Consider the following 14,430-nt stretch of genomic DNA (forward strand, 5'->3'; position numbering starts at 1 on the left):
ATATATTTCAACATTATTTCAATTCGACTTGCAGACTAACGCCTCTGCTTTTGTCGCCGCTAACATGGATGCATCCAGCCGCTACGCCCAATGTACCACACCACAGAGTCACACAATAGAATAAAATGACACTTTATTGTGCCCAGCTTCTGTTTAACAACCAGAATATTAAAGGCTTCCTCAGAGCAAAATGATACAGGGCAGAAAATGGTATAAAGGGAAAAATGGCACAAGAGAATGGCAGGTTCAAAATAAAGGGGGCGGGGGGGGGGGAAATTTGTGGAGTTATGAAGGCCAATAGTAGGAGAGATAGTGGCTATATGGTGCCCTTCTGCATGTACAGGGCTCCACGTCATGCTTTTCTCTTCCAAATACCATTTTGAGATAGGGTTGTGCTCTTACGCACTGTCATCAGAGCACGGAAAGAGCAAAAAATATTTGCTAATGGGATGTGACCTCCCAGGTAGGAGAAACAGGGGGGCATTCACGCTGTACAGATGAGAGTTTGGTCCCTTGCAACGCAGGGATCCCCCAGCCCCTTTAAAAACCCAGACGGAGGATGCAGGCGAGACTGGCCATGATGCCCAGAGCTATCATAGTGTAGCTGGTTTTCACACTGCTGGCACCGCTGATGTTGCACAAAGAAGTCTCGCAGCAGCTGGTAGCAACGCCGGCTATGCCAATATTCAGGTCAATCGTTGGGCAAAATGCAGAACATTTCTTGGTAATACGTTGGTTACGGTCGTTGCCTGAAGTGGGAGAGAGGCAAAATAGGGAGAAAAGTCATTTTTTTTTAATCTTGTGTATTTTTCACAGACTTCAATGGTAGACTGCCTGTGCACTATCCAGTGCGGAATATGTTGGTTTTGTCCTTAATGCTGTCGGTTTTCCCATGGGCTTTGGCACGTTACATCATTATTTGTGTATATGTGACCTGTGGAGGCTATCTCCAACACTTAAGACTCTTCACCAACTGAGTGCAACCTAGGGCAGGAATTTGGAGATCTTATGTATTTGTACAGTGCAAAATTGGAAGATGTCATTGTCACCATGTCTTGCTATTGTCCCTTCCACAGTACCGGCCCTTTCCAGTTCCACCACCTCATGACCATGTGTGTGAACTTGGAGATGAGACAAGGGGTTTGTGCAAAGAAATCCTCTCTCTTCCAACATCTCCCTCTCCTGGGTGTGTTTAATGAGCAGCGCAGTACTGTTATGATATATTGCAACAGGGATGGGCTATGCTGAGTCCCCACATGCCACAAGATTTACTGCCGGTGTGCTGTGATCCTCATTAATTCTTCTGCCACAACCCATGGTGGGAGAAGGCTCTCCAGTCAGCCTAACCTGAACCCCCTCTTGTCATCAGAGCCTTAGAAAAGCTTCACACTTACCAAGTCCCGTGGTAGAATAGGTTGTGAGACAGTACTTCTCGTGGTCAGAGCATGTGGTCGTACTGAGACAGTGTATGTTGGAAGATGCATCTTTGCATGTGAAACATGTCAAGGAGAAAACTGCAAAAGAAGGGCACAACACCCATCAGTCACCCCTAGAAATATCCATAGGAGCACAAAAACGGTGGTGCTGGCCCAGATGGAGGATCTGTCAAGCCCAGCGGCAACAGGCAGACACCCTCTGGGGTGTATGAAACTTGGCCCCAGCGACTCTCCTGGACCCAAATTACTTTAAGCTCAGACTCCTGACACTGATGTGGTTTGCTCATTTAGTAACCCTCAAGGGATCTTTCTTCTGGATACTGAGTTGAATCTGGCATCCAAAATGTGCTTTTGGAAAGGGCTCCCCAGTCTAGTACCACTTGCAGCACAAAGCTCTTGTGGTTTCTTTGCAACCTGGTTCCTCCAAGCCCCGGTTGCTGGCCACTAGTTCTTGTATGGAAAGAGGCCAGCTGATTCACTATTTCACTATGAGGGTGGTGAGGCACTGGCCCAGGTTGCCCAGAGAGGTTGTTGAGGCCCCATCCCTGGAGGTGTTCAAGGCCAGGTTGGATGGGGCTTTGAGCAACCCGGTCTAGTGGGAGGTGTCCCTGCCTATGGCAGGGGGGGTGGAACTGGGTGATCTTCAAGGTCCTTTCCAACCTAAACCATTCTATGATTCTATGATTTTATGATTCCTCTCCACACTCATCCTCTTCAAGTCCTCTGAAGAGTCCTGGCCTACTCATCCTTTCTCAGACCGCACGCATCAACAGTGAATTATTTTAAAAATCTTTTAAATTATAAAAAGGGAGAGACACACCTGAGAGTAACCTCCCTGGCCATACTGGGCATGAGGGTCTTTTTGCTGTATGCCCCCACAACACATCTCAAATTAGGGACAAGTGACCTAGAGCTGCATCTCAGTGTCTGCTGGGAAGATGGATGCTTGCGTTCGGCTGGTTCATTTTCAGAGCTCTCCTGTGCTGGGCAGTCCTGGACCTGTAGAAGACAGGGCTGAGCGAATCACCCCTTTGGCTGCAGCAGACTCCTTTTTACAGCCATCCGTGGGTGATGACTGCCTAACGCTACAAAATGTGCTCATCTGTAACGCTGTGCATCAGCAAAGTGCTGTGCCAATATGAATGAATGAAAACAGCTTGCACTCAAGTAAGCTAAAGCAGTCATTCATAGCAAAGAGATCCTCCGGGAAGGTTTCTTTGCATGATAAGGGGAATTTCCTGCTCATCTGTTTATCTGGAGCAAACACTCCTGCAGTAATGTCACCCACTGGGGATCAGGCTCATTCTTCTCATTTCCAGGCTATCCCTATTTATGGCCAGTTAATACCCATCTCATTTTTGTACCAGCACTGTCCTTTGCCTTCCTCGCTCTTCGTCTCCCTCAGTCTTCTTCTCCCTCGCTCAAGTTTCTTTGCCCTCGTTGGTTCCTTTGCCAGCAATGTCCCAACCTCATTGCTGTCCTTGTTTGACCTTAGACAAGCTCATCTGGTCCAAACAGGCTCTCTACTCCCTGTTGCCCTACTAGCCCAGACCTGTCCCCAGCTCAGACCGTGAGCCCAGGTGACCAGGGTCACTATATTTCATGGGAAGCCACAAAAATGCCTTTCAGGGCACTGTTCATCCTTCTCTGTCTCTGTGGAAACTGTCTTCTCTCCTCACTCCAACTAACAGCCCCTTTGACCTCTCCGTGGCCACCCAGCACTGACCGTCAATTTCCTCTCGTAGTCTGTAGTCCTTGCAGATCCTACCCTCCCTCAGTGTTGTCTCTCACTGAAGAGCCACCAGTAGAGGACACAGAGGCCAGGCAACTGGGCTTGCAGTGACTCAGAACCCATCTCCCCCTCTTCACAGAATCACAGAAGGGTCAAGGTTGGAAGGGACCTCTGGAGATCATCTAGTTCCCATGCTCAACAGCCTTATGACTTCAAAAGCCTCAGACCTGGCACCCGGCTCGCTCTGTCTTGATACCAAGACCTCCGCAATTCGCTTCCTACCTTGGTCATTTCCATCTCCAGGCACAAAGGCACATTCCTGCTCCACCCCCCTGGGAACCACCCTTTCCTCCCAAAATAACCGTACACTGGAGCAGAGTCCCCAAACTGGGTTTTCCAGACATGTAACCCATTTCATCCCTTAATTGACACAACTGGGTTTTCCAGAAACATAACTCGTTTTATCCCTTAATGAAAGCAGCTTCTTTAATCAAGCCCATTCCAAGGAAAATCTCCTGAATCTATGCTGGAAGCAGTGGAGTTTGTTGCAGTCCTGTTTCACCCCAACCTCCCAGAGCTCATAATTTAAGAATACTGAGTAATTTAAGAGTTCTGAGACCCTTCTAGCCAGGGCAAGCACCTTCAGGGGGGATTTTGCCAACATCTCTCTGTGTTCAGGAGGTTTCTCTCTCACTCACCATTTAGAGGACTCTGCAGGAATGTGGGCTCCTAACCTGGTGGCTCAGTTAAGACCCTGAAGTCAGGCAGGACAATTTTGATCCTCTGCCCTGGAAAGCTCAACAATTGCTCATACTATTGAAAAACACTTCTGATTTTATTGCGTCTGTTGAGATATCTGTTGCAACGAGGGCTGAGTGGGGAAGGGAACGATATTTCTTTTGAAGTGTGCCCCGCACCGGATGCAAACCTGGGGTTAAACCAGGCTGCTTTTGGAGGTCTCCTGTCCAAACCCAGCAAGACCTCTGCTCTAGATAAAAAAGGATATTCCTCAAGGAAGATTTTCATGTGAATAATTCAAGCCACCCAGATAAACAGCTTTACACGTGTAAAGCATTAGCAAGTGCAAGTGCCGGCAGATGCAGGGTTTACACTGTTAAAATCAGTCAGGTTGAGGATTAATTGGAACAGCAGCCAGCCTTCTGGCTAGATTGCACAGCGAAGTGGTACTGAGCGTGTGTTAATTTTCACCGACTTCTTTGGTAAGTTTGCTGTCTCGTTACGTGATCTTTTTGAAAAATGTGATTACAGTTGATAAGCTGCTGGAAAGAATCTTTTTATTGCCTTCAACTTTCTCAACCCCGTGGAGCACAATGATTTAGCACACGCCAAATTTAAAGCCTGTGAAGTCTCGAGTAAGAACATTTACAACCTCAAATTAAATGTGAGCCTAAGTGCTCTGCTAGACGGGGACCCAGAACGGCCAACGGCCAGTAATTTGCAGGTAAAGCCCTACAGCAAAGCCTGAGAAAAATTTAGTTTGCAATAAGGCAAAAGCCCCCCCCCCCCCCCCCCCAGGCTGAGGAAATCAATTATTCCCATGGAACAGTCAGAGGGATATTCTGGGCTGCACCTTCTGTTCCTTTGCCCTACCCACAGCCATGTGCAAATGGGGCATCTTAGAATCATAGAATTGTTGGGGTTGGAAGGGACCTTTAAGACCATCAAGTCCAATCATTAACCTAACCTGACAAAACCACTTCTAAACCATGACTCCATCTTCCAGAGGCACAGGCAGCGGTCCTTGGCAGAGCCCGACCCGGCAGAGTTAAAGTGCAGGTTTTCAGTGCATCCTTCCCCCCCCCTCCAAAAAAAAAACCAAACGAAAAAGCCCAGCTCGTTATCAGAATGAGAGTGGGACTCTGCATCTCCATCCCAGACCTGGGATCAACCTCAGGATCAAAGTTGCAACTCAAAGCAGCAAGTTGCAAGAAAGGGATGGGAGCCAGTATTGCATCTTCTTGTGACATGCCCGTCTCTACCAATTTAGGTAATGAGGGCTTGTAATTGCGACCAATAAACAAGCAAGTGAAAAAATAATAAATTATAAGGCTGTAGATAGTTAGATGCCAAATTTGCAGCTTTATTGCAAATATTGCCCTCTCCCTGTCCATCCCTGTATATCCCTCACCCAACCGTTCTTCTCAAAGACCTGCAGGAAGGGCGCTCAGCTGCCTGCATTGAGCCACTCCAAGGGCTGGGCAAGTCAGAAGAGGTGGGTATGTCACCCCCCACTTCAGCTCCTCAGCATCATTCCAACTTCTGGTGGGGATACGTCCCCTGGCTTCTTCTCCCGAGGAGCGGAATATTCTCTGGAGCCCAATGACCCTTCAGATTTACTGTTCGTGCTGCAAAATCCCCTTGTCATTCTGCCATATCAAAGACATGCCCTAACTCTGGGGGGTCTCGCGAGTGCCAAAGCAATCCTTGGAGACTCACCGCTCTCCGTGCACAGGGCTATGACAAGCGTGACAAGAAGAGAAGTCTTCATCCTTTATAGATCTTGCAGCCTCCCAAACAAGCAGGACTCACCCAGGGCAGGTTTTATACCTCTGCAGTGTTTGCTTTGATGCTAGGACGATAACTATAGGGTTGCTGTGTCAGTCGGTGGATAATTGGGAGTAACGTGTCAGTGCTTGCCTGTGAAAGTATGCTTTGTTGGAAATCTAAACAGGCTTATATTCTCCCCCTGCTTCTTTTCCTAGTTGTTTCACAATGAAGCTTATTCATCTGTTTTTAAGTATGCAACAGTTTCTAATTCTGGATAAGTGGAGGAAAAGCAAAACACAAAACCAAAACAGTGTTCACATAAGAAAAGGAATTTTCCCCTTTCCAAGCCAGCTTGGGTCTTAGAGCAGGCTGCATCCTTGAGGATCCCATCCTCCTCATGCACTGTTTTAGTACGTATGGAAACTGGTGGAATTTGAAATTGAAATTGGGATTGAAACGTCTTCATAACGTCTCCCAGGATTGTCGATACAGCTACATCAGAAGAGCAGCATCCTTCCACTGCTTTTCATAGGGGACCAGACATCATTTTCTGTGGGCTTTTTTAAAACAGCAGTTCTAAATCATAAATGTTTCTGTTCTAAAATTGGATATTTTATATGAGGGAAAATGTTCTCTTATTAGAAAATAAATTCCACTGGGCAATGAAAATGACCACTCAAATTAAAAAATAGAAATAACACCCACCCCCATCACATTGAACAAGCAGTGATTTTTTTTTTTTTTTTTTTTCACAAATTACAAAAAATAAATGTCAGGGAGGAAAAAACAAACCAGTTAAAGCATTGAGAATGAGGGATTGTCTGCTCAAGGATCTCAACTCATTAAGTCTTCAGAAAAAAAAAGTATTATAGCCAGCCAAAATTATGTGAAATGCCAATAAGGAGTACTACACTGGGTTTCCATACGGTGCTCTTTATTCCTCCTTTTTTATCATGTTTCATCCTATCTCCCTGCATGCAATCAGAATCTTTCCCATCTTCTTCTGATTGCTGTTGCTTTTTCCTCCCACCGTTGTCTTTCTGCCATCTCGTTGTGGGGACGGAGGCACAGTCCCAGAAATGGTCCAGCTGGATCCCTTTCACGGGATGCTCAGAGCTGCAGGAGCAACCAGTGTGCCCCAAGCTTCTGCCAGCGACTCTGCCCCTTGCTGCTCTCCATCTGTTTTGTTTCCCTTTTTTCTTAGTCTCAAACTTGCTCAGATTTCCATCTCCCAGTAAATATTTGGGCTTCCAATACAACCCACCTAGAGTCATTATCTCACCGAAAAGGCATGCCCAGTTCTTGAGGTGATGTAAGTCTTTCCAACACCTCTAAATTGGATGTATAAATATTGTTAGCATGGAGACCTGCGTGACTAAGGTGAGGAAATTTCTGCTTTCTCAATAGGTAGAGCACGAAACTCAGTTGGAACAGAGGTGGCGATTAACCAAGAAAGCTCAAAGGAGGGGCGTTGTTTGGCTTCATAAGGCCAATACCTTTGTAAGGCACTAAGCAGGAGGAAAACAGAATCTGGTACCCTCCATGCCAGGCACTGCAACCCTCTATTCTTTGTGCGATATTTTCTTTTCCCCAATCCAGAAGGGATTTTGCGAGTCTTTATTGGTAAATCAACTTTTATTGCCGACTATTTGAGGTAATAGCAGAAAAGGGGGCCCTAGTCACAAGGCGATGCCATTCCGCAGCCCGTGCGTTGCGCTGCAGAAGCAGCCCACATTCAGATTTATTTCAGCCAACAGCATCCATTAACAGGTACAGAAATAGCATCTCAGCCAGGCACTTCTCCCCCCTCCTCCCTGTAGTCTCATCCAAGAAAAAACTAAAATATCTCTTGTCTCCTGCAAGCTGCTGAGATTTTGAGATGGCAAGGCTGCATTTCTTGAAGGAGTTATTGCAGGATTTCTGACAGTCGAGATTTTCCATTAGATGGTCCTGCACTCTTCCAACTGGTCCCATATGTCCCCCAGATTTTAATGTTACCTTCATCCCTCACCAGTGCCACGTGAGATAGATTGAAAAGAACCCATGGGGGTAGAAAGAACACAGATGATCGGGACACCCGAGGGACCAAGGAAAAGGAGAAGTTAATATCATGGTTTACAAGTATTTGGAAGCTATGAACTTCAAGATTTCGAAAAGAGTAACAGGGGATTTAACTGGGGGTGGAGGATGGGGTGGAAAGATTTATTTCCCTTGACACAGTTGCTGAGTGTAGAAGGAAGGAGAGTGTTATGCTCATCTTGTTCTAAACCTGGTTGAAATGTGAGAAGGGCAAACAATTTATTTATTTTGGTGAAAACATGTAGTTTTCATGAAACAGAAGCTGAAATCTAAAAGTAACTGTGAAATTCAGATGTGTTTACTAAATGTGGAGTTTCAAGTTGGCCGAAAGCTTTGAGAATCATTTCAGAAATTATTGTGATTAACACATAGGAAAAGTTGTTAAAAAGAAGCGCAAAACCCCAAGTTTCTGTTGGTCCCTCAGCACAGAAATGCTACACCAATGCCATTCTTCAGTTAGCCCATGTCATATTTAAATCAATGCCAGAACACCCTCCTTGCCCAGAAATTAAATCTTTATAGGATGACAAAACCTAATCCCATCTTCACAGCCTACGGCCAGGGCTGCGGTTTCTCCCCGTTGCATAGAAATGTGCGTACTTGAGCCTGTCTTGAGTGCTGGTGGAGCAGTACCCCCCTCAGATCCAACTGGGCTGCAAACGTGAGGGCTTTTTTTTTCCCAGGTGCCACGTCTATACAAGCCCTCCCAAAAAGCAGCACTGCGCTTATAAACTGCTCATCTGGGAATTACACACCCTCCAGCTCCAAGAGTACATGCATTTTGCCCATCGTAGTTATAGCTCCGCTCCTCGAAGAGCTTCAGAGGATCTCCACCCCATCTCCTCTGTCCCCAAGCAGTAGCAACAGAGGAAAGGGAAGAAGCAGAGACCTCCCCACCAAATCAGACACCCATTGCCTCTGCCAGGCTCTTTCTGCGTGTTTCCCTGCAGGGAATTCATGAGCCATCACCCAGCAGCATCTTCTCCAAGCAGGCACAGAGGTCACCTTTCCATGAGGACGGATTCCAGCAGCACCATCCTCATCTTGGACATCTCCAGTGTCTTGGTGTGGGCCCTTTACCTATTTTAAAAGCCAAAACCATCAACCCTCCAGAGATCACATGAGAACTTTGCAGCACAGCCGGGAGCACAACCAACACCTGGCAACCCCCCCAGTCCTGTGTGTGAGCAGTTACAAAACAATTCTCGCTGTGGCTTGCGATGGGACAACACCAACATCTTTGACCTTTCCAGGTTGACACCTTCATTTTTTAGCACTGAGTGATCAGGCAGAACATCTGGCTTTATGGAATGTCTGTCTCGAGGTGCTGGATGCAACTGAGTCAATTGAGAAAGGCAGCCAGGAGAGGACTCCCAGGTGCTAAAAAGAAAAATTTCAATGTGAGGTAGAGATTCTGACTACCGCCCTTTCTGGCAGAGCTGTTGTCTCAGGCTGATCTTAGTGTGGATACAGCAAACACACTCTAGAATAACATAAATCTTTATTTTGTCTGACGATTGTCACACGCATGCTATCAAAAGAGCTTTCCCAGGGAAAATTAGTACAAAACAACAAATGATACAGGGGGAAAAATAGGAGCTACACTGCCGTGCCATTTTGTGGATGGGATCTGAAGCAATGTCTTGGGAAAGACAGGGCAGTGTAGGCCCTGTTGGAGACACTCTACAGAGGATGTTAATTTCTCAGTTGGGGAATACCTTGTGGGTTCGTGGGTTGTCACATCTGCTCCCACCCCTCATCACAATCCTGCCCTGATGACATAGATCAAACTGGCCACAGTTCCCAAGAACGTGACGGCATAGCTGATTTTTATGCTGTTGGCACCACTGAAATTGCACAGGGAGGTAGTACAGCATTTGGTGGAATAAGCCGCCACACCGAAGTTCACGTTCGTCTCGGGACAGTCTACAGAACATTTCTTGGTGATGCGGTGTCCCATGTCCTTGCCTGGGTGGAGAATAGACAAGAAAGGAGAGCTGTGATTTAAGATTCTTTTGCAAGAGCTGACCAGAGGACAATAGGAGGAGGTACATTGCATTATGCTTAATTTGCAATGCAGCAATGACAGCTATCAGCGGATTTGATGAGTGCTGGGTGAATATCCACACAACCTGGATCAAATATATGACACTAGAAGGTCCTTGATAGAAAGCCCCACTGTGCTTCCTGTAGGACAGCAAAAAAATCACTGCCAACGCATTCTCAGCTTCTAAAACCACATTACTTACATCCAACCCCTTTCCATCCTGCATCACAAAGCATGCGTGTGAGCTCTCAGATGAGGCAACAGGGTCTGCTCATGAAACTCTGTGTGCATCAGCCAGCCCTGCCACAAGGTGGTGAGGAACATAACCACAGGTGGTGGATCACAGAGCACCGCTGAGGGATTCACACACATCATGTGTTGTGATCCGTAAACCTCCGTGATCAATTCTTGCCAACAAGACCAACTACCACCCTAAAAAAAAAACCTGTTGCCCCTCAGTTTCTCTGGGAGAAAAAAAAAAAAATAATAAAGCCTTGCGGTGGTGGTGGTACTCACCAATCCCAGCAGAGCTGTATGTGGTTGTACAGTATTTCTCATGGTCTTCACACTTGTAGGTTTTCAGACAGTTCCAGTTGGAGTGTTCGTTGTCACATGTGTAGCAAAACAGCGAGGAAGCTGGAAAGAATGCACATGCCACATATTAGTCGTTTCCAGCAACGCCCTCCTGGGAAGAAAGTGTCAAAAGCCACGTCCCTTCTTGGAAAATACAAGGTGAAAAGTATGTTAAGAACAAGTTTTCACGACAAGTGAAATAAGAAATTGGTTTTGATTAATGAGGCTGGAAAAGCAAACAAACAGAACGAAACAAGTTTTCTTTCTTCACTTGAGATTTTCGGTGATTAAACCTGAAAACACATTTTTTTTTCAGCCTGAGCAGCACTCCCAGGTGACTTTTACTTTCTCCCCCAGGTCCGCATTGGCCTGCTTGACGGCCGACCATCAAAAGCAGAGCTCGTGACCTGCCCAGCTGGATCTGCCCAGCTCCGCCAAGGAGAGGAGCTGGCACTGCTCTCAGGTGAGAGCTCAGCAGTTAGTATTTTCAGACTGCATCTGCAAAACACTGCACAGACACGAATTAATTAAAGCCTATGACACCCCTGTGAGCTAAATTACTGAGCACGGAGCCACATTAAAGGGAGTTCCCTGGGAAAGGTTGCTCTGGACAATAGAGAGATTATTTCTACCAGCGCCTGGAACAACATGTTCTCAGTGATATTATTAGCACGGCTGAGCCAGGTTTATTACAAAAGCCAGAAGCAGGTATTTCTGAACAAAACTGAAGCAAATTGAGTGAAATTTCCAGGGAGGCCAGCTGGCCACGCTAGAAACACGGGCACGTGCCATCTCCTTCCCTGAAGGTGGACTCACAACTGGTGGAAACTCTTTCCCTCCTCTTCGGAGTCCCATGAAATACTCCTCATTTCTAAGCAGTGGTGACGGAGGCAGTTCAGCTGCTCTCAGTACAGCCTGCTCCATTGTCACCAGTGGTGGAGAGCTCATGGTTGAAGGTGACCGAATTACAAACCAGGGAGGGTCCTCCGTTAGGCTTAAATTTCCCTGGGTCAGTTCCTCCCAGCTTTCTCAACCCAGGAAGGTTCTTATTTCTGCACAAAAGAGCCCCTTTCAACTGGATTTGAACCTGTTTTTAACAAAGAAACTCCTCCCAGGGACTCTCCAAAGCCCAGCTGCTGTTGATTCAAATTCATCTCTGAAGTTGAACCTGCCCATGACACTTGGTTGGATGATTCCAGAAGCAGTTTTAAAAGAGAATTAAAAGCCATTTTAGGCCCTAGCTACCCCAGGTAGGAGAATAAAAGGCCATCCCTCTGTGATGTGGGGAGCTCAGGTGCCTTGGGTACAGCCCAAGTCAGCGTATGACTGACTGTCTTGCTCTAAAACCTACCCAGATGCTCTTTTGTAGTGCCAGGTGTTGCGAGCACCATAATAGCAGATAAAATCATCTTCGTTGCATCCTGGTTTTAACTTCTCTTTAACTGACTATTCAGCACTCGCTGTTGTTTCTCCATCACTTGGATAAGTTAAACCTCTCTCTCACCTCTCCTCCGGAGGTCCCCCAACCGGAGCTGTGGGCTACTCTCCTTTTGCAGACCACACCAGCGTAATCCCAGACACGTTGCCTAGCGAGCGTTATTGCATTTTACAGTCCCTGTAGCGCTCTCTCATCTGCTTTTCTGCCAAATCTCACAAAGTTGTTCAAACCATTTCCCGCTGAAGATGGAGCCGAAACCCCAGCGTACGCACGAAAGCAACTGAAACGCGCGCGTGTTGACTGACTGATGCAAGGAAAATCCTTCCCAGCCAGGAAACAATAACAGCTTAAATCGTTATAGCTGTTATAAAGCCTTGCCTGCGTCCGGCCTCCACCCTCCATTAGCTCGAGTTTTGCGAATGCAGCCAGAAATAGCCTTAACGGTGCAAAAAAGCTTGCAGTATTCCTCGAGACTGCAAATACATGTGCAGAGCCAATGCTTCTCAACTGGGTACTTCTACACAATTGTCTAGTTATATCTGCACTTACTTTAAAAGAGGGCATGCACAGAGCATTGTGGATCCCATTACAAACACACTCACTCCTAGACACTTAAAAAACCTCTTCAAACCTACGAGCAAAGAGCTGTTAGGCTTTCAAATATCTGCCAGCAACCTACTTTCTTAATTGTAATGTCATTGTGGGAAATAAAGTGAAATGCTGGCAGAAGATGCGGTGTCAATACCAGCTGTATTACCTTTACCAACAATAACTCCTCAAGTTTCATCCAGGAACCAAAACAAACCAAAGGCAAAACTGTGAGCCCAGCTCAATTCCTATTAGCATTTTTCAGTTCTCATGTCTGTCTTCACATGTGAGAGGTCGGAGCTTGATACTCGAGGGTGTGAGAAACCAGAGCGATGAACTCTGTCTACTTTGGGTTACGGGTACCTCAGCAGAACTCACCCAAGAAGCTACGACTCAACCACACTAAATATTGCTTGACGCAGCTGACACCAAAGTAAAACTGCACTACCAAGACCTCACCAATTCCAACAAAAGCTGTCAAACCTTCTTGTCCCTGTGTTATCTCTAATTTCTCTTCTGGTATTTTCATCCTCTCCATCTGGCTCTCCCAGCCTCCAAAGCTCCTTACCTTGCTCAGCACACAGGACTGCCGCCAGCAGGGCAATCAGAAAAGCCTTCATGGTCGTTGTGCCCTCAGAGCCTGAACAATGTGGGATGGTGCACCACGGTAAGGTTTTATACTGGGACCGCGTTTACTTTGACTTCCTTTGATTACAGTAATTTGGGGTTTGGGGAGTGACAGCACATAAGATGTGATCAGTGCTGGGTGTGTTTGTGCGTAGGAACCTATTACGAGGCTCCAGGTAGCAATTTTTTTTACATCTCATTCAGATCCAATCTTTTTTTCCAAGGCCTACTCCTGCTGACCACGTCTGCATTGCTAATTTAGGGAACAATTTATCTGATTCAAACATGGGAGTCCCTTCTTACTCCATTGGGCTGAACCGCGAAACCTGGAGCAAAGCAGAGGCAGCTGTGCCAGTCTAGGGTGGCTCATCGTTTGCAAGAGAGTATGCATCACCTGGCATCCTCCATCCTTTCTCTCTGCCATGATATGAGAGCTTCGTATATGTGGGAAGTGGGAGAGGAGGCAAAAAAGAAGACTTTTCCCTGGATTGTCCGCAGTCATTCAGAATCACAGAATGGTGGGGGTTGGAAGGGACCTCTGGAGATCACCCAGTCCCACCCCCTGCCAGAGCAGGGGCACCTGCAGCAGTGGCACAGGACGGCGTCCAGATGGGTCTGGAATGGCTCCGGAGTGGGAGACTCCCCCACCTCTCTGGGCAGCCTGTGCCAGTGCTCTGCCAGCCTCATCTCGCTTGTACTAAGGGAAGTGCTTAAAGCAGAACATGAGCTTGTACCGTTCCTGCAATGACACTATTTGTGCCTGGGGACTGTCACTCAGAGGCTCCTGTGGTCCAGACAGTAATGGGGTCCAACGCTTTTGTTTTGTTCTGCTTCTCTGTTCTCATGAAGCATCCAGTGTTTCCAAGCAACAATATTTGTTGCTACCTGTAAACCATCTTTGGACTCTGTCAGGTTTTTCCAGTCCCTTATGACCTTTCCAGTCCTTCTGGGCTCTCTCCTTCTGCTCCCACAACCACTTCATCACCTCTTGTGAAATCTCTCAGGATGGAGCAGAGGCACAAAGTGCATGGAAATGGTTGTGGGAATCAAACAAACTGTGAATGGGAGTGAAAATGACTGAGAAATAAAAAGAAGTCCTAATCGAGAAGAGATCTCAGCAGACTAGAACCCTTCTTCTATAGAGAGGAAATGACCAAGGGGAGCTCAAAGTCAAGATTTGTAAGGTCACAAATGGTGTGGAAACAGAATGAAGAACATCCAGTTGCTCTTTGTTTTTCCTAAATTACTCCCCAAGGAGTTGGTTCATAGGCTCTTCCTCTGATCACCTGTCTGCAAGATCCTGGGCGGATGGCCCCGTGCCCAACCCCTGTGATGGGCCACAGTCATTCTTCCTTTGCCCAGTTCCTCCTTTTCTACAGCAGCTTCAGCCCCCAGCAATTTT

General features: G+C 46.8%; 1 protein-coding gene across 1 annotated transcript; it reads right to left on the minus strand.

Moving 5' to 3' along the window:
* Positions 1-244: 244 nt before the first annotated feature.
* Positions 245-13,021, minus strand: LOC309686555 (uncharacterized protein; the record flags this gene model as incomplete). The annotated part of the gene is made up of 6 exons (XM_082499263.1): positions 245-749; positions 1,395-1,514; positions 5,626-5,678; positions 9,519-9,723; positions 10,319-10,438; positions 12,970-13,021. The coding sequence occupies 6 exons, from the start codon at positions 13,019-13,021 to the stop codon at positions 541-543; spliced, it is 759 nt and encodes a 252-aa protein (XP_082355389.1). The 3' UTR covers positions 245-540.
* Between the last annotated feature and the right edge of the window lie 1,409 nt (positions 13,022-14,430).

This window comes from Vanellus vanellus, assembly GCF_965231255.1.
Source record: "Vanellus vanellus genome assembly, chromosome: 2".
Classification (NCBI taxonomy): Eukaryota; Metazoa; Chordata; class Aves; order Charadriiformes; family Charadriidae; genus Vanellus; species Vanellus vanellus.